Consider the following 21,695-nt stretch of genomic DNA (forward strand, 5'->3'; position numbering starts at 1 on the left):
TCTGGGTTCTGGGCTGGGTTCTGTTCTGGGTTCTGTGCTGGTTCTGCTCTGGGTTCTGGGCTGGGTTCTGGGCTGGGTTCTGTGCTGGGTTCTGCTCTGGGTTCTGGGTTGGTTTCTGTTCTGGGTTCTGCTCTGGGTTCTGTGCTGGGTTGGTTCTGGGCTGGTTCTGACTGCAGAGAGAAGAATTCTGCACAGGTGAATGGACACGAAGAACACTGACCATCCTCTGTATAATGTGTGTTCAGGCAGAGGCTTCTTCAGCTCTGCTGCAACAGAGAGATGCAGGAGGTCCTTCCTGCCAGCAGCACTAACTGTTCATAATGAATTATCACTTTCTTTTGGGGTTAATAAAGTGTTTTTCATTTCAGTAACATAACACAACAAGTGCCTCCATTTATTTTGTTTGTAGAAAAACATTTTTAAAAATCAAAATAATTAAATACAGTTCAGGAGCTGAAAGTGTAGAAAGAAGTCGACTGATTTGCTGAAAATGTGAGCCTGGTTGAAATGATGCTGCTCAGCTGCTGCTCAGCATCCACAATCAGGAACGTTTCATGACAAAGGAACCGATGTTTCAGTGAAGTGTTTGAATAAATAGTTCTAGTTTCCGGATGCGGCAGGTTGCTGCTCGCTGAGAGCAGTTCAGCTGGCAGCTTCCTGCTTCCTGTCTTTGGTCCACAACAGGAGTCGGTCAGGTGTGTTTAGCTGGAAGATAATCCAGCTCATCGCTCTCCTCTGGTCCTCTGAGACCCACAGAACTCATCCCTGTGTCTGTCAAACACAAGCAGCTGGTTCAGAACAAAGCATCGAGGAACCAGACGGTAACAGGACAAATATCAGTGAGAAACTATTACAACAGCAGGCAGAATCTGTGGCTCTGAATGTTCAGGAGGAAACACACCCGGTCGTTTATGTTTAAACGCAGTAATTAACGGTTCACATGCATTACTACGAGTTCCGCTGAGCACATCTCCGGCTTGGTCCATTACTGCTGGTGAGAAAGCATCGTTTGCTAGCATCTGCTGCTAACTTACAGCTAACTGCTAACTTACAGCTAACTGCTAACTCACAGCTAACTGCTAACTCACAGCTACCTACTAACTTACAGCTAACTGCTAACTTACAGCTACCTACTAACTTACAGCTACCTACTAACTTACAGCTAACTGCTAACTTACAGCTAACTGCTAGCTTACAGCTAACTGCTAACTTACAGCTAACTGCTAGCTAACTGCTAGCTGACAGCTAACTGCTAAACTGTTTCCCTCAGGGATCAATAGAGTAAACAGAACAGAAGGGGGCCCAGGACTAAGCCCTGTGGTACACCACGGGTCAGATGAGCCACAGAGCAAGTAAAGTAATTCTGAGACCCAAACGGTTTTGTTTTGACTTAGAAATGAATCCTTAACTCCAGCCAGGATCCTAAATGATGCGAGGACGTGATAAACGAGTTAAAAACCTACTCAGGTCGTCACATGACAGCAACTCCGGGGTTCTGATCTGACCCTCCTCGTACTGGGCTTTCTTCTCCAGCAGGTGCTGCTTGCTGGGATTCACATGAACTGAAACAGAAAGTAGAAACGCTGTCAGACTCGCCTTCACTGTGATGTCAGAGAAACAAGCTCCGCCCACCACGCCGCTCATTCACTGTGATGTCAGAGAAACAAGCTCCGCCCACTTCACTGCTCATTCACTGTGATGTCAGAGAAACAAGCTCCGCCCACCACGCCGCTCATTCACTGTGATGTCAGAGAAACAAGCTCCGCCCACCACGCCGCTCATTAACTGTGATGTCAGAGAAACAAGCTCCGCCCACCTCGCTCATTAACTATGGAACCTACCCGAGGGCCCAGGCGACATGGACTGCAGGGACCCTGCTGGAGACAACCCATGGTGTCCCACAGCGGCCCCGGACCCTGGGTGGACGGGTCGGGGGGGGGAGGAGTACCAGTCCTCCATGGGCACAGAAGGCCGGGCTGTAGCTGGACTCGGGTTCTGGGCTCTGAAGGTCGGAGACAGGGACCGGCAGCTGGTTCCGTTGGACCGGAGGTGGTACTGGGAGAAACCTCGACTCTCATCTGTCTCACAGGGGCCCAGGAAGGAGGAGCAGGAGGAGGGGGGGGGTAAGGAGGAGGAGTGTAGCGGGTGAGGGGGGGTGAGGGAGGAGGAGGAGGAGGAGGAAGAGGAAGAGGAGGAAGAGGAGGAGGAAGAGGAGGAGGAGGAGGAGGAGGAGGGCTCCAGTGGTCCCAGTTTGGACAGCTGCTGGGAAACACTAAAGTCCAGGGAACGGGGGGGTCTGGGGAAGGAGGGGCAGGGAGGGAGGGGGGAGGAGGAGGAGGAGGAGGAGGAGGAGGAGCCGGCCTTCCTCACAACGCTGTGGATGTTCTGAAGTTTGTCAAACACCTGAGAAAAAACATCCAGGTGAGAAACAGAAGAGGCTCGGACTGCCACCATCAGCAACTCGCCACTAATTTAAAAGTCGATGCGTCGTTTGTTTGTTTTTTTCAAACTTTGTTTTTCTCTGGAAGCTGCTGCCTTTCTGTCCTTCACACACATCCGTTGTCATGGTAACCGCGGTCAGCCGTGATGTCACAGGAAGTTAAACAGACGGACTCTGGTATCATGGCTGCCCGGCAACGGAGCTCAAAAGTGTGGGAGCATTTAAAAAAAACTAAAGACAAATATCTGTAAGGCAGAACTTTCCTTCCACAGCAACGATGCACCTGAACAGGAAGCATGTTGTTGTGCTTATTGTGGAGAGGGACCGTCATCTCGGTAAGCTAACCGGCTAGTTAGCTGCTAACATTAGCATAAACAGAGCGTTAGCTTGCTGCTTACTCATACTGATAGCTGTAAACGCTAACATTAGCGATGATGATGTGATTAATTAGCCTCAGAACACATATTTAATGTGTTTTCTGTGACGTTAGAACACTGATGTGTTTGAACAGGAACGCTAATGTTTTCTAAAGCTAAAAAAGGTAATTTATCTTCAATGGACGCTTTGTTTCAAAGCTACATGCACACCTCAGCAAGCAAATGTCCTGACTGAGTCCAAACTGAACAGGTTGCTGTTATATCTGAGTCCAAAACTTAGTGAATAATTCCTTAGTTTCAGGTGCCTCATCTGATTTAAACGTGTTTGATGCCAGAAACGAATGAAGGAAAGAAAAACCTTCGTGTTTATTTTTGTGTTTTTGCTTCACAGTTAAATAACTGTTTGTTGCAACAAGCTGAATATCTAAAAAAGGGTCTTTTCTTCGTTAGCATCTAGCTAAAACAGTCCAAGCTGAAGGCTAATGATGGTTCTATAAGAGCAGCTGCATGTTTTACTTTCAGGACACGTACGATCCGATTGGTCGACTAACAGAAGAAAATAATCGGTGATTAGTCGATAATTGAAATAATCGTCTGTGGCAGCCCGACTCTGAACTCTGAGGAACTCCTGGTTCTGGTTCTGGTTCTGACCTCCGTCATGCTCGGCCTCTTCTTCCTCTGCCTGTGGAGACTCCTGCAGGCCAGAACTACCATCTCCAGGCAGCCAGCAGGCTCAGCAGCGCCCCCTGCAGACAGAACCAGGAGGTACCAGGAGAATTCAGAACTGCTGTTACCAGAACCACAACTGGTCCAAACTCCGGCACTGACCTGAGATCAGGCGTCTGTCCAGCTGGTTCCGCCACGCTTCTGCGGTCGGACCGTTTGGACCAGCTGCAACATCTTCCACCAGGTCCTTCTGCAAACCAGAACCACATCAGAACCACAACATAACACTGAGAAAGTGTTTGGACTTCAGAACACCAATCAGGGAGATGGACCAAACGATCAGAACCGGATCAAAGTTCTGGTTTTAACTTTTCTAGAAAAGAGGAGACTAAAGGAAGGTTGATTATCTGCAGACCGGACCGTCGGAACACACCGGTCTATCCAAACCGATCCAGACCGGGCCCAGACCGGACCCAGACCGGACCCAGACCGGACCCAGACCGGGCCCAGACTGGACCCAGACCGGACCCAGACCGGGCCCTGGACCAAACGATCTGACCTTTCTGCTGTGGTCCAGTTTTATCTATCTAAGGATAAATTCTGACCAGGTATCTCTCTCCGGACTTCGGGTCTCTCTCCAGAGCTCGGTTCCCGGTCAGCACCTCCAGCAGAACCTGAAACACACACAGAACCCAGTGAAGGCCACTCCTCCGGACAGATTTCCCATCAGCCCCTGCAGAGTCTCACCACGCCGAAGCTGTAGACGTCCACGGCCGAGCACAGCTCTCCCCTCCTCACATATTCGTCTGGCAGGTACGCCAGCGTTCCTCGGACTGTCGCCGTTTTGCCCACGGAGGCCGTCTGAGTGGCCGAGCAGCCAGACGGGCCGGGCGGCGCGTACCGGGCCAGACCGAAGTCTGAAAGCTTCGCCACGAGGTGCTGGTCCAACAAGATGTTTGAACTGCAGACAAAGAGAAAGAGCCCTGTTTTAAAGCCGTTCAGCCTTAAATCAGCAGGTGAAAACACAGCTGGTCCAGATTCCTCTTGAGTTCTGTTGCAGTCGCTCGATCCTACAGAACCAGACTGGTGCCTAAAAAACAAACTTAAGTAGGAATGAACTGAACTGTGTCAGGAAGCAGACACCCTCTCTACCTTTAAGATCAGGCTGAAACTTTCCTTTCTGATAAAGCTTATAGTTAGGGATGGCTCAGGTGAGCCTGAAACATCCCATAGTTCTGCTGCTATAGGCTTAGACTGCTGGGGGGCCTCATCTGTCACACCTTTCCTCACTTTGCTCTCTTTTTCCTCCTGTTTAATTTCTCAAATGATTTTATGTCCATGTGACATTATTGTGGTTATTAACTTGTGTTTCCCTGTTCCAGCAGGTATCCAAACCCCAGCTGGTCGAGGCGGATGGCCACCCTTCCTGGTTCTGGTTCTGCCAGAGGTTTCTTCCTGGTTCTGCCAGAGGTTTCTTCCTGGTTCTGCCAGAGGTTTCTTCCTGGTTCTGGTTCTGCCAGAGGTTTCTTCCTGGTCCTGGTTCTGCCAGAGGTTTCTTCCTGGTTCTGGTTCTGCCAGAGGTTTCTTCCTGGTTCTGGTTCTGCCAGAGGTTTCTTCCTGGTTCTGGTTCTGCCAGAGGTTTCTTCCTGGTTCTGCCAGAGGTTTCTTCCTGGTTCTGGTTCTGCCAGAGGTTTCTTCCTGGTTCTGCCAGAGGTTTCTTCCTGGTTCTGGTTCTGCCAGAGGTTTCTTCCTGGTTCTGCCAGAGGTTTCTTCCTGGTTCTGGTTCTGCCAGAGGTTTCTTCCTGTTAAAGGGAGTCGTTCCTTTCCACAGTCCCTCAGGCTCAGGACGGGAGATTGGACTGAAGACAAGTTTCGGTCCAATCTGTTGGTTTCCTTAGCTCGGATATTATTTTTTTAATTGGCTCTATATGAATTAATTGGATTATGATTACAATGAATTGAATTCCAATTGGCTTGAATTGGACTTTATTACTTAAGTGCCTTGAGATGATATTTGTTGTAATCTGGCGCTTTATAAATAAAGCTGAACTGAATGACAGAACATGTCATCGTTCTTTTCTTTGAGGGAATATTTTTGGTTTCAAATCATTAACACGTTTATTTTCTTTTTTAAAGTTTTTTTTAGGGCTCGTGGCCTTTGTGCAGCCTCTGCTCCATCAGCTGAGCCATACAGCCGTGGCAGGTTCTGACCGGGTCTGGGTACTGATGGCAGCTGCTGTAACTGTGGACTCCTTCACGGTTCCGTCACTTTGAACAAATCATGTGAATCAACCACCCTGCCACACCTGCTGCTACAGGTTTCTGATGTCATGTGGTGGCGTTCTGACCTCTTGACGTCTCCATGGATCAGTGGTTCCTGACCTGTGGGGGGGCAGTGCAGGAACTGCAGAGCTGCTGCTGCTCCTTCAACAATACCGACTCTGTCGGGCCACGAGACGGGCGTACGCTCCTGAAACACATGCAGGTAAACACATCCAGGTAAACACATGCAGGTAAACACATCCAGGTAAACACATCCAGGTAAACACATCCAGGTAAACACATGCAGGTAAACACATCCAGATAAACACATCCAGGTAAACACATGCAGGTAAACACATCCAGGTAAACACATGCAGGTAAACACATCCAGGTAAACACATCCAGGTAAACACATGCAGGTAAACACATCCAGGTAAACACATGCAGGTAAACACATCCAGGTAAACACATCCAGGTAAACACATGCAGGTGAACACATCCAGGTAAACACATGCAGGTAAACACATCCAGGTAAACACATCCAGGTAAACACATCCAGGTAAACACATGCAGGTAAACACATCCAGGTAAACACATCCAGGTAAACACATCCAGGTAAACACATGCAGGTAAACACATCCAGATAAACACATCCAGGTAAACACATCCAGGTAAACACATCCAGGTAAACACATCCAGGTGAACACATCCAGGTAAACACATCCAGGTAAACACATCCAGGTAAACACATGCAGGTAAACACATCCAGATAAACACATCCAGGTAAACACATGCAGGTAAACACATCCAGGTAAACACATGCAGGTAAACACATCCAGGTAAACACATCCAGGTAAACACATGCAGGTAAACACATCCAGGTAAACACATCCAGGTGAACACATGCAGGTAAACACATCCAGGTGAACACATCCAGGTAAACACATCCAGGTAAACACATAAACACATCCAGGTAAACACATCCAGGTAAACACATGCAGGTAAACACATCCAGGTAAACACATCCAGGTAAACATATAAACACATCCAGGTAAACACATCCAGGTAAACACATCCAGGTAAACACATAAACACATCCAGGTAAACACATCCAGGTAAACACATGCAGGTAAACACATCCAGGTAAACACATCCAGGTAAACATATAAACACATCCAGGTAAACACATCCAGGTAAACACATCCAGGTAAACACATCCAGGTAAACACATCCAGGTAAACACATAAACACATCCAGGTAAACACATCCAGGTAAACACATCCAGGTAAACACATCCAGGTAAACACATAAACACATCCAGGTAAACACATCCAGGTAAACACATCCAGGTAAACACATCCAGGTAAACACATAAACACATCCAGGTAAACACATCCAGGTAAACACATCCAGGTAAACACATAAACACATCCAGGTAAACACATGCAGGTAAACACATCCAGGTAAACACATCCAGGTAAACACATCCAGGTAAACACATAAACACATCCAGGTAAACACATCCAGGTAAACACATCCAGGTAAACACATAAACACATCCAGGTAAACACATCCAGGTAAACACATCCAGGTAAACACATCCAGGTAAACACATAAACACATCCAGGTAAACACATCCAGGTAAACACATCCAGGTAAACACATCCAGGTAAACACATGCAGGTAAACACATCCAGGTAAACACATCCAGGTAAACACATGCAGGTAAACACATCCAGGTGAACACATCCAGGTAAACACATCCAGGTAAACACATCCAGGTAAACACATCCAGGTAAACACATGCAGGTAAACACATCCAGGTAAACACATCCAGGTAAACACATGCAGGTAAACACATGCAGGTAAACACATCCAGGTAAACACATCCAGGTAAACACATGCAGGTAAACACATCCAGGTAAACACATCCAGGTAAACACATCCAGGTAAACACATCCAGGTGAACACATCCAGGTAAACACATGCAGGTAAACACATCCAGGTAAACACATCCAGGTGAACACATCCAGGTGAACACATAAACACATCCAGGTAAACACATCCAGGTAAACACATCCAGGTAAACACATCCAGGTAAACACATCCAGGTAAACACATCCAGGTGAACACATCCAGGTAAACACATCCAGGTAAACACATCCAGGTAAACACATGCAGGTAAACACATGCAGGTAAACACATCCAGGTAAACACATCCAGGTAAACACATGCAGGTAAACACATCCAGGTAAACACATCCAGGTGAACACATCCAGGTAAACACATCCAGGTAAACACATAAACACATCCAGGTAAACACATCCAGGTAAACACATCCAGGTAAACACATCCAGGTAAACACATCCAGGTAAACACATGCAGGTAAACACATCCAGGTAAACACATCCAGGTGAACACATCCAGGTAAACACATCCAGGTGAACACATAAACACATCCAGGTAAACACATCCAGGTAAACACATCCAGGTAAACACATCCAGGTAAACACATCCAGGTAAACACATCCAGGTGAACACATCCAGGTAAACACATCCAGGTAAACACATCCAGGTAAACACATGCAGGTAAACACATGCAGGTAAACACATCCAGGTAAACACATCCAGGTAAACACATGCAGGTAAACACATCCAGGTAAACACATCCAGGTGAACACATCCAGGTAAACACATCCAGGTAAACACATCCAGGTAAACACATGCAGGTAAACACATCCAGGTAAACACATCCAGGTAAACACATGCAGGTAAACACATCCAGGTAAACACATCCAGGTGAACACATCCAGGTAAACACATCCAGGTAAACACATCCAGGTAAACACATCCAGGTAAACACATCCAGGTAAACACATGCAGGTAAACACATGCAGGTAAACACATCCAGGTAAACACATCCAGGTAAACACATGCAGGTAAACACATCCAGGTAAACACATCCAGGTAAACACATCCAGGTAAACACATCCAGGTGAACACATCCAGGTGAACACATCCAGGTAAACACATGCAGGTAAACACATCCAGGTAAACACATCCAGGTAAACACATCCAGGTAAACACATCCAGGTAAACACATCCAGGTGAACACATCCAGGTAAACACATGCAGGTAAACACATCCAGGTGAACACATCCAGGTAAACACATGCAGGTAAACACATCCAGGTAAACACATGCAGGTAAACACATGCAGGTAAACACATCCAGGTAAACACATCCAGGTGAACACATCCAGGTAAACACATGCAGGTAAACACATCCAGGTAAACACATCCAGGTAAACACATCCAGGTAAACACATCCAGGTAAACACATCCAGGTGAACACATCCAGGTAAACACATGCAGGTAAACACATCCAGGTAAACACATAAACACATCCAGGTAAACACATCCAGGTAAACACATCCAGGTAAACATATAAACACATCCAGGTAAACACATCCAGGTAAACACATCCAGGTAAACACATGCAGGTAAACACATCCAGGTAAACACATCCAGGTAAACACATCCAGGTAAACACATCCAGGTAAACATATAAACACATCCAGGTAAACACATCCAGGTAAACATATAAACACATCCAGGTAAACACATCCAGGTGAACACATCCAGGTAAAAAGATACCGATACACAACAACAAAAAAAAGAGGTTTTTGTGATTTCCACTTTGGGAAAAACTGAGAATCAGAGATTCAATAGAGCTAAAACTAATCTTGGGTCTAGGACTGATTAGTAACCCTGATCTGAAGATAGCTGCCACTCCTCCTCCTCTGCCTGTGGTTCTAGGAACATGAACATTTAAATAGTCAGAGGGAGTTGATTCATTAATGCTAACATGATCCTCCTGCTGCAGCCAGGTTTCTGGAAGACTAAATATATCAACGTAAGACTACAACTCTGCATCCTGGTCTCAGCCCTCCTTTTGGAACGCATCCAGTGAACATAAACTCAGGTAAATGGTGGCATTGTGAGTTTAGGCTAATCCTTTGCTGCTTTCGTAATGACCGCACCAACGATCTAACACCTGAGCCAGGTGACACCGACTTAACCCCGAGAGAAATTCAAAGTATTCAGCAGCTACATAGATGCCCGAAGGCAGGTTGGTATCAACAGTCTTTACAGTTATACAGTCAGTCTTAGGGGACTACATTCTCCTACAACCAAACAGAAGCTCTGCATCATTTCAAAGCCTTTCCAGGACATTTCTGTGGGTAAATCCCAGCAGTGAGGAGAAACTACCTCCTGTATCCCTGAGAGATTCACGGTCCTCCCTTATTAATGACCTCTGGGACACTGTTACGACTGCAGCTTCAGTTAATGTACGACCTGCAGCAGCAACATCCCACAAGGACTTTTATTGGTGCCCCTTTCTCTTCTTGGGACTCCATCTTATTTTTGTAACCTCTCTCTGTCCAGATCTATTTCCTGTTGATCTCTCAAAATCATCATGAACAAATCAATTCAAACCAATGAGATGACAACTGCACACAGAACATGGATCAGATAGCCTGATCCATGTTCTTACGGGTCACTGTAAGCCCGTTTCAGGTGTTCTGCTCCAACATCACAGGTAAAAAAAGTTTCTCCTCATTCTTTGCTCCACAGTTCTGACGCCTTTCAGCCACCAGTGACCCAGTTGGCCTGGCATTTACCCTAATTTAATTTAAATTTACACACACACGAAAGGTTTTTACATTGTGTAAGCGGTCCTCCAGTGATCTGTTGTCCATGTAGCGGTAGATCAGACACATGGTACCTCCTCCTTCACTGAAACCCAACAGATCCACGATGTTGCGGTGTCTGAACCTGAAGACAGACTGTGTTACTGCTTCGGGTGAAACGTTTAGCTTCTACACGAACAACACAAGGTCAGTGCTCTGCATATGGTGCGATGGCTTGACTCACTTTGACAGTTTCTCCACTTCAGTCTGGAAACTTCTCCTCAGTAGAGACCAGTCAATCTGGCAATCCTGCAAACAACAACAATGACCAATCACAGTCCACTTCCTGCCAGAGACATTAACCAATGAGTGCTTTCAGACAGCGTTTCTGTAGTTACTGTCATTACAGGTTTTCATCCACAGGGACACTAGCCCACGGCGGCGTTTGTGTTAACACGTGGGACATATGTAGAGGACAGAGTTCATCGAAACAAAGGATACCCAAAGAGTTGGTCCAAACCGGGACATATGCAGAGGAAAGAGTTCATCGAAACAAAGGATACCCAAAGAGTTCGTCCAAACCGGGACATATGCAGAGGAAAGAGTTCATCGAAACAAAGGATACCCAAAGAGTTCGTCCAAACCGGGACGTATGCAGAGGACAGAGTTCATCGAAACAAAGGATACCCAAAGAGTTCGTCCAAACCGGGACATATGTAGAGGACAGAGTTCATCGAAACAAAGGATACCCAAAGAGTTGGTCCAAACCGGGACATATGTAGAGGACAGAGTTCATCGAAACAAAGGATACCCAAAGAGTTGGTCCAAACCGGGACATATGCAGAGGAAAGAGTTCATCGAAACAAAGGATACCCAAAGAGTTCGTCCAAACCGGGACGTATGCAGAGGACAGAGTTCATCGAAACAAAGGATACCCAAAGAGTTGGTCCAAACCGGGACATATGTAGGGGACAGAGTTCATCGAAACAAAGGATACCCAAAGAGTTGGTCCAAACCGGGACATATGCAAAGGAAAGAGTTCATCGAAACAAAGGATACCCAAAGAGTTCGTCCAAACCGGGACGTATGCAGAGGACAGAGTTCATCGAAACAAAGGATACCCAAAGAGTTGGTCCAAACCGGGACATATGTAGGGGACAAAGTTCATCGAAACAAAGGATACCCAAAGAGTTCGTCCAAACCGTGACATATGTAGGGGACAGAGTTCATCAAAACAAAGGATACCCAAAGAGTTCGTCCAAACCGGGACATATGTAGGGGACAGAGTTCATGGAAACAAAGGACACCCAAAGAGTTCGTCCAAACCGGGACATATGTAGAGGACAGAGTTCATCGAAACAAAGGATACCCAAAGAGTTCGTCCAAACCGGGACATATGTAGAGGACAGAGTTCATCGAAACAAAGGATACCCAAAGAGTTCGTCCAAACCGGGACATATGTAGGGGACAGAGTTCATCGAAACAAAGGATACCCAAAGAGTTGGTCCAAACCGGGACATATGCAAAGGAAAGAGTTCATCGAAACAAAGGATACCCAAAGAGTTGGTCCAAACCGGGACATATGTAGGGGACAAAGTTCATCGAAACAAAGGAAACCCAAAGAGTTTGTCCAAACCGGGACATATGTAGAGGACAGAGTTCATCGAAACAAAGGATACCCAAAGAGTTCGTCCAAACCGTGACATATGTAGGGGACAGAGTTCATCAAAACAAAGGATACCCAAAGAGTTCGTCCAAACCGGGACATATGTAGGGGACACAGTTCATCGAAACAAAGGATACCCAAAGAGTTCGTCCAAACCGTGACATATGTAGGGGACAGAGTTCATCGAAACAAAGGACACCCAAAGAGTTCGTCCAAACCGGGACATATGTAGAGGACAGAGTTCATCGAAACAAAGGAAACCCAAAGAGTTCGTCCAAACCGGGACATATGTAGGGGACAGAGTTCATGGAAACAAAGGACACCCAAAGAGTTCGTCCAAACCAGGACATATGTAGAGGACAGAGTTCATCGAAACAAAGGATACCCAAAGAGTTCGTCCAAACCGGGACATATGTAGAGGACAGAGTTCATCGAAACAAAGGATACCCAAAGAGTTCGTCCAAACCGGGACATATGTAGAGGACAGAGTTCATCGAAACAAAGGATACCCAAAGAGTTGGTCCTAACCGGGACATATGTAGGGGACAGAGTTCATCGAAACAAAGGATACCCAAAGAGTTCGTCCGAACCGGGACATATGTAGAGGACAGAGTTCATCGAAACAAAGGATACCCAAAGAGTTCGTCCAAACCGGGACATATGTAGGGGACAGAGTTCATCGAAACAAAGGATACCCAAAGAGTTCGTCCAAACCGGGACATATGTAGAGGACAGAGTTCATCGAAACAAAGGATACCCAAAGAGTTCGTCCAAACCGGGACATATGTAGAGGACAGAGTTCATCGAAACAAAGGATACCCAAAGAGTTCGTCCAAACCGGGACGTATGTAGAGGACAGAGTTCATCGAAACAAAGGATACCCAAAGAGTTCGTCCAAACCGGGACGTATGTAGGGGACAGAGTTCATCGAAACAAAGGATACCCAAAGAGTTCATCCAAACCGGGACATATGCAGAGGACAGAGTTCATCGAAACAAAGGATACCCAAAGAGTTGGTCCAAACCGGGACGTATGTAGAGGACAGAGTTCATCGAAACAAAGGATACCCAAAGAGTTTGTCCAAACCGGGACATATGTAGAGGACAGAGTTCATCGAAACAAAGGATACCCAAAGAGTTGGTCCGAACCGGGACATATGTAGAGGACAGAGTTCATCGAAACAAAGGATACCCAAAGAGTTTGTCCAAACCGGGACATATGTAGAGGACAGAGTTCATCGAAACAAAGGACACCCAAAGAGTTCGTCCAAACCGGGACATATGTAGGGGACAGAGTTCATCGAAACAAAGGATACCCAAAGAGTTCGTCCAAACCGGGACGTATGTAGAGGACAGAGTTCATCGAAACAAAGGATACCCAAAGAGTTCGTCCAAACCGGGACATATGTAGGGGACAGAGTTCATCGAAACAAAGGATACCCAAAGAGTTCATCCAAACCGCGACATATGCAGAGGACAGAGTTCATCGAAACAAAGGATACCCAAAGAGTTGGTCCGAACCGGGACGTATGTAGAGGACAGAGTTCATCGAAACAAAGGATACCCAAAGAGTTCGTCCAAACCGGGACATATGTAGGGGACAGAGTTCATCGAAACAAAGGATACCCAAAGAGTTGGTCCGAACCGGGACGTATGTAGGGGACAGAGTTCATCGAAACAAAGGAAACCCAAAGAGTTCGTCCCAATCGGGACATATGTAGGGGACAGAATTCATCGAAACAAAGGATACCCAAAGAGTTCATCCAAACCGGGACATATGTAGAGGACAGAGTTCGTCCTAATATGGACAGAAAGACGCCGTTTACCCAAACGGGTACGTGAAGCGAGGTTGGCGTTCCACTAAATGGAGACAAGGACGGTATTTGGGGGACATCAGTCCCACCAGGTGTGGCTGTCTGAAAGCACCTTGTGACATGCTGCGCTGTGATTGGCTGACCTGTCGGAGCCTCTTGATGGCGCAGTCCATGTTACTCAAAGTGGCTCTGTACACGACGCCAAACCCCCCCTCCCCCACCTGCAGGGCCGGGGAGAAGCCTTGTGTCCCAGCATGCAGCTCTTCGTACGACCAGGACATGACTGCACCGACGACGCTGCAGGGCACAGCGGAGCGGTCAGGAGGGATGACATCATCATCGTCGTGCTGCTCCTCCTGTTAAGATTTATTATGAATAAAGTTTATTTTATATGATGATCGATCCCGGGTGAGTTATTATTGATGAATGATTTTTACCTGACGCTGTGGCTGGTCCTCAGAGAACAGATCATTTGGGGGGCGGGCGGGTCCAGGTAGAGATCTCCCTCCCCCTTTACTGTCTGAACAGTCAACTGAAGGTGAAGAACAGAGATGACATCATAACTATCACTAACCAATCTGTTTTTATCTTCATGATCAGTCAGGAGTCACTGATGATCTAACAGCTGATCAGACCTTACCTCTAACAGCTGATCAGACCTTACCTCTAACAGCTGATCAGACCTTACCTCTAACAGCTGATCAGACCTTATCTCTAACAGCTGATCAGACCTTACCTCTAACAGCTGATCAGACCTCTAACAGCTGATCAGACCTTACCTCTAACAGCTGATCAGACCTTACCTCTAACAGCTGATCAGACCTCTAACAGCTGATCAGACCTTACCCCAACAGCTGATCAGACCTCTAACAGCTGATCAGACCTCTAACAGCTGATCAGACCTTACCTCTAACAGCTGATCAGACCTTACCTCTAACAGCTGATCAGACCTTACCACTAACAGCTGATCAGACCTCTAACAGCTGATCAGACCACTAACAGCTGATCAGACCTCTAACAGCTGATCAGACCTTACCTCTAACAGCTGATCAGACCTCTAACAGCTGATCAGACCACTAACAGCTGATCAGACCTCTAACAGCTGATCAGACCACTAACAGCTGATCAGACCTCTAACAGCTGATCAGACCTCTAACAGCTGATCAGACCTCTAACAGCTGATCAGACCTTACCACTAACAGCTGATCAGACCTCTAACAGCTGATCAGACCTATAACAGCTGATCAGACCTTACCTCTAACAGCTGATCAGACCTTACCTCTAACAGCTGATCAGACCTTACCTCCAACAGCTGATCAGACCACTAACAGCTGATCAGACCTCTAACAGCTGATCAGACCTTACCTCTAACAGCTGATCAGACCTCTAACAGCTGATCAGACCACTAACAGCTGATCAGACCTCTAACAGCTGATCAGACCTCTAACAGCTGATCAGACCTCTAACAGCTGATCAGACCTCTAACAGCTGATCAGACCTCTAACAGCTGATCAGACCTCTAACAGCTGATCAGACCTTACCACTAACAGCTGATCAGACCTTACCTCTAACAGCTGATCAGACCTTACCACTAACAGCTGATCAGACCTTACCTCTAACAGCTGATCAGACCTTACCTCTAACAGCTGATCAGACCTTACCTCTAACAGCTGATCAGACCTTACCTCTAACAGCTGATCAGACCTTACCTCTAACAGCTGATCAGACCTTACCTCTAACAGCTGATCAGACCTTACCTCTAACAGCTGATCAGACCTTACCTCTAACAGCTGATCAGACCTCTAACAGCTGATCAGACCTTACCTCTAACAGCTGATCAGATGTTACCTCTAACAGCTGATCAGACCTTACCTCTAACAGCTGATCAGACCTTACCCCAACAGCTGATCAGACCTTACCTCTAACAGCTGATCAGACCTTACCTCTAACAGCTGATCAGACCTCTAACAGCTGATCAGACCTTACCTCTAACAGCTGATCAGACCTTACCTCTAACAGCTGATCAGACGTTACCTCTAACAGCTGATCAGACCTTACCTCTAACAGCTGATCAGACCTTACCTCTAACAGCTGATCAGACCTTACCTCTAACAGCTGATCAGACCTCTAACAGCTGATCAGATGTTACCTCTAACAGCTGATCAGACGTTACCTCTAACAGCTGATCAGACCTTACCTCTAACAGCTGATCAGACCTTACCTCTAACAGCTGATCAGACCTTACCTCTAACAGCTAATCAGACCTTACCTCTAACAGCTGATCAGACCTCTAACAGCTGATCAGACCTTACCTCTAACAGCTGATCAGACCTCTAACAGCTGATCAGACCTCTAACAGCTGATCAGACGTTTCCTCTAACAGCTGATCAGACCTTACCTCTAACAGCTGATCAGACCTTACCTCCAACAGCTGATCAGACCTTACCTCCAACAGCTGATCAGACCTTATCTCTAACAGCTGATCAGACCTTACCTCTAACAGCTGATCAGACCTCTAACAGCTGATCAGACCTTACCTCTAACAGCTGATCAGACCTTACCCCAACAGCTGATCAGACCTTACCTCTAACAGCTGATCAGACCTTACCTCTAACAGCTGATCAGATGTTACCTCTAACAGCTGATCAGACCTTACCTCTAACAGCTGATCAGACCTTACCTCTAACAGCTGATCAGACCTTACCTCTAACAGCTGATCAGACCTCTAACAGCTGATCAGACCTCTAACAGCTGATCAGATGTTACCTCTAACAGCTGATCAGACCTCTAACAGCTGATCAGACCTCTAACAGCTGATCAGACCTTACCTCTAACAGCTGATCAGACCTTACCTCTAACAGCTAATCAGACCTTACCTCTAACAGCTGATCAGACCTCTAACAGCTGATCAGACCTTATCTCTAACAGCTGATCAGACCTTACCTCTAACAGCTGATCAGACCTTACCTCTAACAGCTGATCAGACCTCTAACAGCTGATCAGACCTTACCTCTAACAGCTGATCAGACCTTACCTCTAACAGCTGATCAGACCTTATCTCTAACAGCTGATCAGACCTTACCTCTAACAGCTGATCAGACCTTACCTCTAACAGCTGATCAGACCTTACCTCTAACAGCTGATCAGACCTCTAACAGCTGATCAGACCTCTAACAGCTGATCAGACCTCTAACAGCTGATCAGACGTTACCTCTAACAGCTGATCAGACCTTACCTCTAACAGCTGATCAGACCTTACCTCTAACAGCTAATCAGACCTTACCTCTAACAGCTGATCAGACCTCTAACAGCTGATCAGACCTTACCTCTAACAGCTGATCAGACCTCTAACAGCTGATCAGACCTTACCTCTAACAGCTGATCAGACCTTACCTCTAACAGCTGATCAGACCTCTAACAGCTGATCAGACCTTACCTCCAACAGCTGATCAGACCTTATCTCTAACAGCTGATCAGACCTTACCTCTAACAGCTGATCAGACCTCTAACAGCTGATCAGACCTTACCTCTAACAGCTGATCAGACCTTACCTCTAACAGCTGATCAGACCTTACCTCTAACAGCTGATCAGACCTCTAACAGCTGATCAGACCTCTAACAGCTGATCAGACCTCTAACAGCTGATCAGATGTTACCTCTAACAGCTGATCAGACCTCTAACAGCTGATCAGACCTCTAACAGCTGATCAGACCTCTAACAGCTGATCAGATGTTACCTCTAACAGCTGATCAGACCTAACCTCTAACAGCTGATCAGACCTCTAACAGCTGATCAGATGTTACCTCTAACAGCTGATCAGACCTTACCTCTAACAGCTGATCAGACCTCTAACAGCTGATCAGACCTCTAACAGCTGATCAGATCTTACCTCTAACAGCTGATCAGACCTTACCTCTAACAGCTGATCAGACCTTACCTCTAACAGCTGATCAGATGTTACCTGTTGGCAGAGCTTGAGTTGGTGGAATGGCGGAAGGAAGTGACTCAGGAGGAGGAGGAGGGGGAGGAGGAAGAGGAGGAGGAGGGTTCACACTCGGCGTCCCTGCACACAGAAAGACGGACATCTGAACATTAAATAGTTCTTCTGGGTCAGGGGTCAGAGGTCAGAGGTGGACTCACAGCCCAGGATAACGTCCCGTGGCCTAAACAGCTGCAGAGACTCCAACAGGTCAATCAGCTCCCCGACTCGTCCGTTCCTGATTCCCCATTGGTTCATCACGCTGTCGGTCCGCCTCTCCCTCCTCTCAGCCAATCGCAGGGCGGTCTGGTCTTTGAGGACCTCGGAGGCTGCAGACAGAGATCGGACCGTCCGTCCGGGACAGATGTCAGTGGAAGGGTTCGGTCTGTTTGGGTTTAAGATTTATTCTCATAAATACACACGAAATTTATCCTCTGCTTTTAACCCGTTGGGACCTGCTGACTCACGTGCACATGCACATGCACGTGCACAGGGTCACACCCTCATAGAGTCAGATGCCACACACTGGAGCGGTGGGCAGCCAATCACAGCCCGGGGAGCAGTGCCTTGCTCAAAGACACCTCTGCCGTAACACTGGTGGACTGACACCCTCCAGCTGTCAGTTTCACTTTGAGTGGTGACTGTTGGAATCGAACCGCCAACCTTCTGGTGCTTGACGACCCCCTGCCCAGTCCCTGCCGCTCTGAACCATCACAGCAACACGAAATGTCAGCATTATTGTTGTTTTTGTGTCCACATCCAGCACAAAATGTGGGCTCGTCCCTCTCAGGCTCTCCTTCAGCAGATAGAAGCTCAGCTGGATCTGAACCAGCTGGATCTGAACCAGCTGGATCTGAACCAGCTGGATCTGAACCAGCTGGATCTGAACCAGCTGGATCTAAACAGCTGGATCTGAACCAGCTGGATCTGAACAGCTGGATCTGAATCAGCTGGATCTAAACAGCTGGATCTGAACCAGCTGGATCTGAACCAGCTGGATCTGAACAGCTGGATCTGAACCAGCTGACGGCCATGTTTCAGCTCTGAGAAACTCTGGTGCTGCTCAGCAGGATGTTTGGATCATTCTCTTGTTGCAGGATGAAACTTTGGAGGCATTTACTGGAACTGGAGCAGATGTTTCTATGCAGCTCAGAATTTATGGTGCAGCTGCCATCAGCTGTTTATGTGTTTCTGTTTCTGTATTTATCAGACGCTTTTATCCAAAGTGACTTACAAATGAAGATATAACAGCTTTATAAAAAGCTAACAATAAGCTACATAGAAGGAACCCAGGAGTCCGACTCTGTCAGAGGGGACAGAGCAGAGATAGGGTGCAGGCATAGAAGGAAGAGCACGGCCAGTTTAGACGAGGCCTGAACCCGGTTCTGTTCACAGATGTTAAACTGGGCCAGAACAGGGTTCATTGAACCCAAACAGAACAGGGTTCATTTAACCCAAACAGAACAGGGTTCATTTAACCCAAACCTGCTCCAACCTGCAAATGAAAAAAAGAAAAGTCTGCGCTCTTTGACTCTTTCATGCATTTCCAGAAGTGGACCTTCTCTCAGATGACCCACTGATGGAAATGTTAAGCAGGCCGAGGCCTCGCTTTCATCCATCAGGTCACTGTGAGCGTTCATAAAGGCCAAATGTGTCAGGGTTTGGGGGCTGCAGGGTTTGGGGCTGCAGGGTTTGGGGGCTGCAGGGTTTGGGGCTGCAGGGTTTGGGGCTGCAGGGTTTGGGGCTGCAGGGTTTGGGGCTGCAGGGTTTGGGGCTGCAGGGGCTGCAGGGTTTGGGGCTGCAGGGTTTGGGGCTGCAGGGTTTGGGGCTGCAGGGGCTGCAGGGTTTGGGGCTGCAGGGTTTGGGGCTGCAGGGTTTGGGGCTGCAGGGTTTGGGGCTGCAGGGGCTGCAGGGTTTGGGGCTGCAGGGGCTGCAGGGTTTGGGGCTGCAGGGGCTGCAGGGTTTGGGGCTGCAGGGGCTGCAGGGTTTGGGGCTGCAGGGTTTGGGGCTGCAGGGTTTGGAGCTGCAGGGGCTGCAGGGTTTGGGGCTGCAGGGTTTGGGGCTGCAGGGTTTGGGGCTGCAGGGTTTGGGGCTGCAGGGTTTGGGGGCTGCAGGGTTTGGGGCTGCAGGGTTTGGGGCTGCAGGGTTTGGGGCTGCAGGGTTTGGGGCTGCAGGGTTTGGAGCTGCAGGGTTTGGGGCTGCAGGGGCTGCAGGGTTTGGGGCTGCAGGGTTTGGGGCTGCAGGGTTTGGGGCTGCAGGGGCTGCAGGGTTTGGGGCTGCAGGGTTTGGGGCTGCAGGGTTTGGGGCTGCAGGGGCTGCAGGGTTTGGGGCTGCAGGGTTTGGGGCTGCAGGGTTTGGGGCTGCAGGGTTTGGGGCTGCAGGGTTTGGGGCTGCAGGGTTTGGGGCTGCAGGGTTTGGGGCTGCAGGGTTTGGAGCTGCAGGGTTTGGGGCTGCAGGGGCTGCAGGGTTTGGGGCTGCAGGGTTTGGGGCTGCAGGGTTTGGGGCTGCAGGGGCTGCAGGGTTTGGGGCTGCAGGGTTTGGGGGCTGCGGGGTTTGGGGCTGCAGGGTTTGGGGCTGCAGGGTTTGGGGCTGCAGGGTTTGGGGCTGCAGGGTTTTGGGGCTGCAGGGTTTGGGGCTGCAGGGTTTGGGGCTGCAGGGTTTGGGGCTTAGCCGCTCTCATGGAAAGGGGGTCAGTTCTGGGGAACCCACATCCACTTCCCCTGAGCCCCTGAAGAACTGCCTGCTCGCGCCCTGGGCTGCCGCAGTCAGGCGGGCCGCATTTCACAATAAAAGCATAGATCTATGCATTCATTACATGAAAGAGATAAATGTCAGATATATGACAAATTTAGTTTCAATTCAGATTCTTTATGTTTTTAAAGCGATCACAACCCGTCTGTGCCAGCGGGTCACCGTCAGCACGGTTCCTGTTCGGGTCGGAACCAGCGACCCTCAGAGCTGTACGTGAACCCGGGAGGACGGTCAAAGACGTCACGTTCACGCAGCTGTTTAAATAAACCGAACTGTTCCGCTGAGAGCTCAAACCGTGACGTCAGAGAACCTGTAGGCAGGTGTGACCACGCTCCCACCCCGGGACACACGCCACTGATTACGTCATATTGTTTAGTTGCGTAAAAACCTACCTCCTCCGTGTTAGCAGCCAGCACACAGTCTAAGTTCTGGTCCAAACTCACCGAAGCGGGTCCAGTCCAGGTCCGACAGCCCGTCCATGACTCGGCAGAACTCCCAGAGGACAGACGAGGGCAGGTTATAGAGGAACTGATCCCGCAGGTCCCCTCCCGACATGTTTCTACCGGTACCGAGCCTCGCTCCGAACTTAACTAACGGTACGACCCGGGCCCACCGAGTCACAATAGAATCACCTGCAATCAACCCGTTAAAACTTCCCAAACTGTCCACAAGTTCAGCTTTTCACTCACTTCCGCCCGCGGAGTCAATGTGATCAACGTATTCAAACCCACTTCCGGTTCAGGGACAAAATAAAAGCCCGCGTTTAAAGCGGATCCGAATAGGACCCGAACCCAGGTCCAAGTGGCTGTTTTCAAACGCTGTTGATAAACTCTCGGTTTCCTGGAATATATCCAAACTTTAATGAGTGAATTATTCAGCCTGACTGACTGCCCCCCCCCCCAGCAGCAGTCTGTTCATGGGGTTTGGAGCCTTCAGCCGCTCTGCCCCTCTCTGGGTTAGGGGTTAGGGGTTAAGGGTTAGGGGTTAGGGGTTAGGGGTTAAGGGTTAGGGGTTAGGGGTTAGGGGTTAGGGGTTAAGGGTTAGGGGT

General features: G+C 48.2%; 1 protein-coding gene across 1 annotated transcript; it reads right to left on the minus strand.

The window, feature by feature from the left end:
- Positions 1–396: 396 nt before the first annotated feature.
- Positions 397–21,380, minus strand: irak1 (interleukin-1 receptor-associated kinase 1). The gene is made up of 15 exons (XM_072367947.1): positions 21,091–21,380; positions 18,058–18,225; positions 17,879–17,980; positions 14,354–14,448; positions 14,060–14,272; positions 10,682–10,746; positions 10,471–10,582; positions 5,832–5,953; positions 4,231–4,444; positions 4,089–4,157; positions 3,646–3,733; positions 3,469–3,563; positions 1,842–2,403; positions 1,464–1,562; positions 397–771 (listed from the first exon to the last, which is right to left on the minus strand). The coding sequence occupies exons 1-15, from the start codon at positions 21,200–21,202 to the stop codon at positions 692–694; spliced, it is 2,196 nt and encodes a 731-aa protein (XP_072224048.1). The 5' UTR covers positions 21,203–21,380; the 3' UTR covers positions 397–691.
- Positions 21,381–21,695: the final 315 nt, after the last annotated feature.

The sequence above is a fragment of the Leuresthes tenuis genome, unplaced genomic scaffold (genome assembly GCF_036924035.1).
Source record: "Leuresthes tenuis unplaced genomic scaffold, fLeuTen1.0.hap1 SCAF_16, whole genome shotgun sequence".
In the NCBI taxonomy this organism is placed as follows: Eukaryota; Metazoa; Chordata; class Actinopteri; order Atheriniformes; family Atherinopsidae; genus Leuresthes; species Leuresthes tenuis.

Excerpts from the sequence above, each read along its gene's own strand:
- irak1 (XM_072367947.1), bottom strand. The coding sequence starts at position 21,202 with ATGTCGGGAGGGGACCTGCGGGATCAGTTCCTCTATAACCTGCCCTCG. Across the intron at positions 5,954-10,470 it reads TGGAGGACCGCTTACACAAT|GAGCGTACGCCCGTCTCGTG; the intron begins GTAAAAACCTTT and ends CATGTGTTTCAG. Across the intron at positions 4,158-4,230 it reads ACGTCTACAGCTTCGGCGTG|GTTCTGCTGGAGGTGCTGAC; the intron begins GTGAGACTCTGC and ends TGTGTGTTTCAG.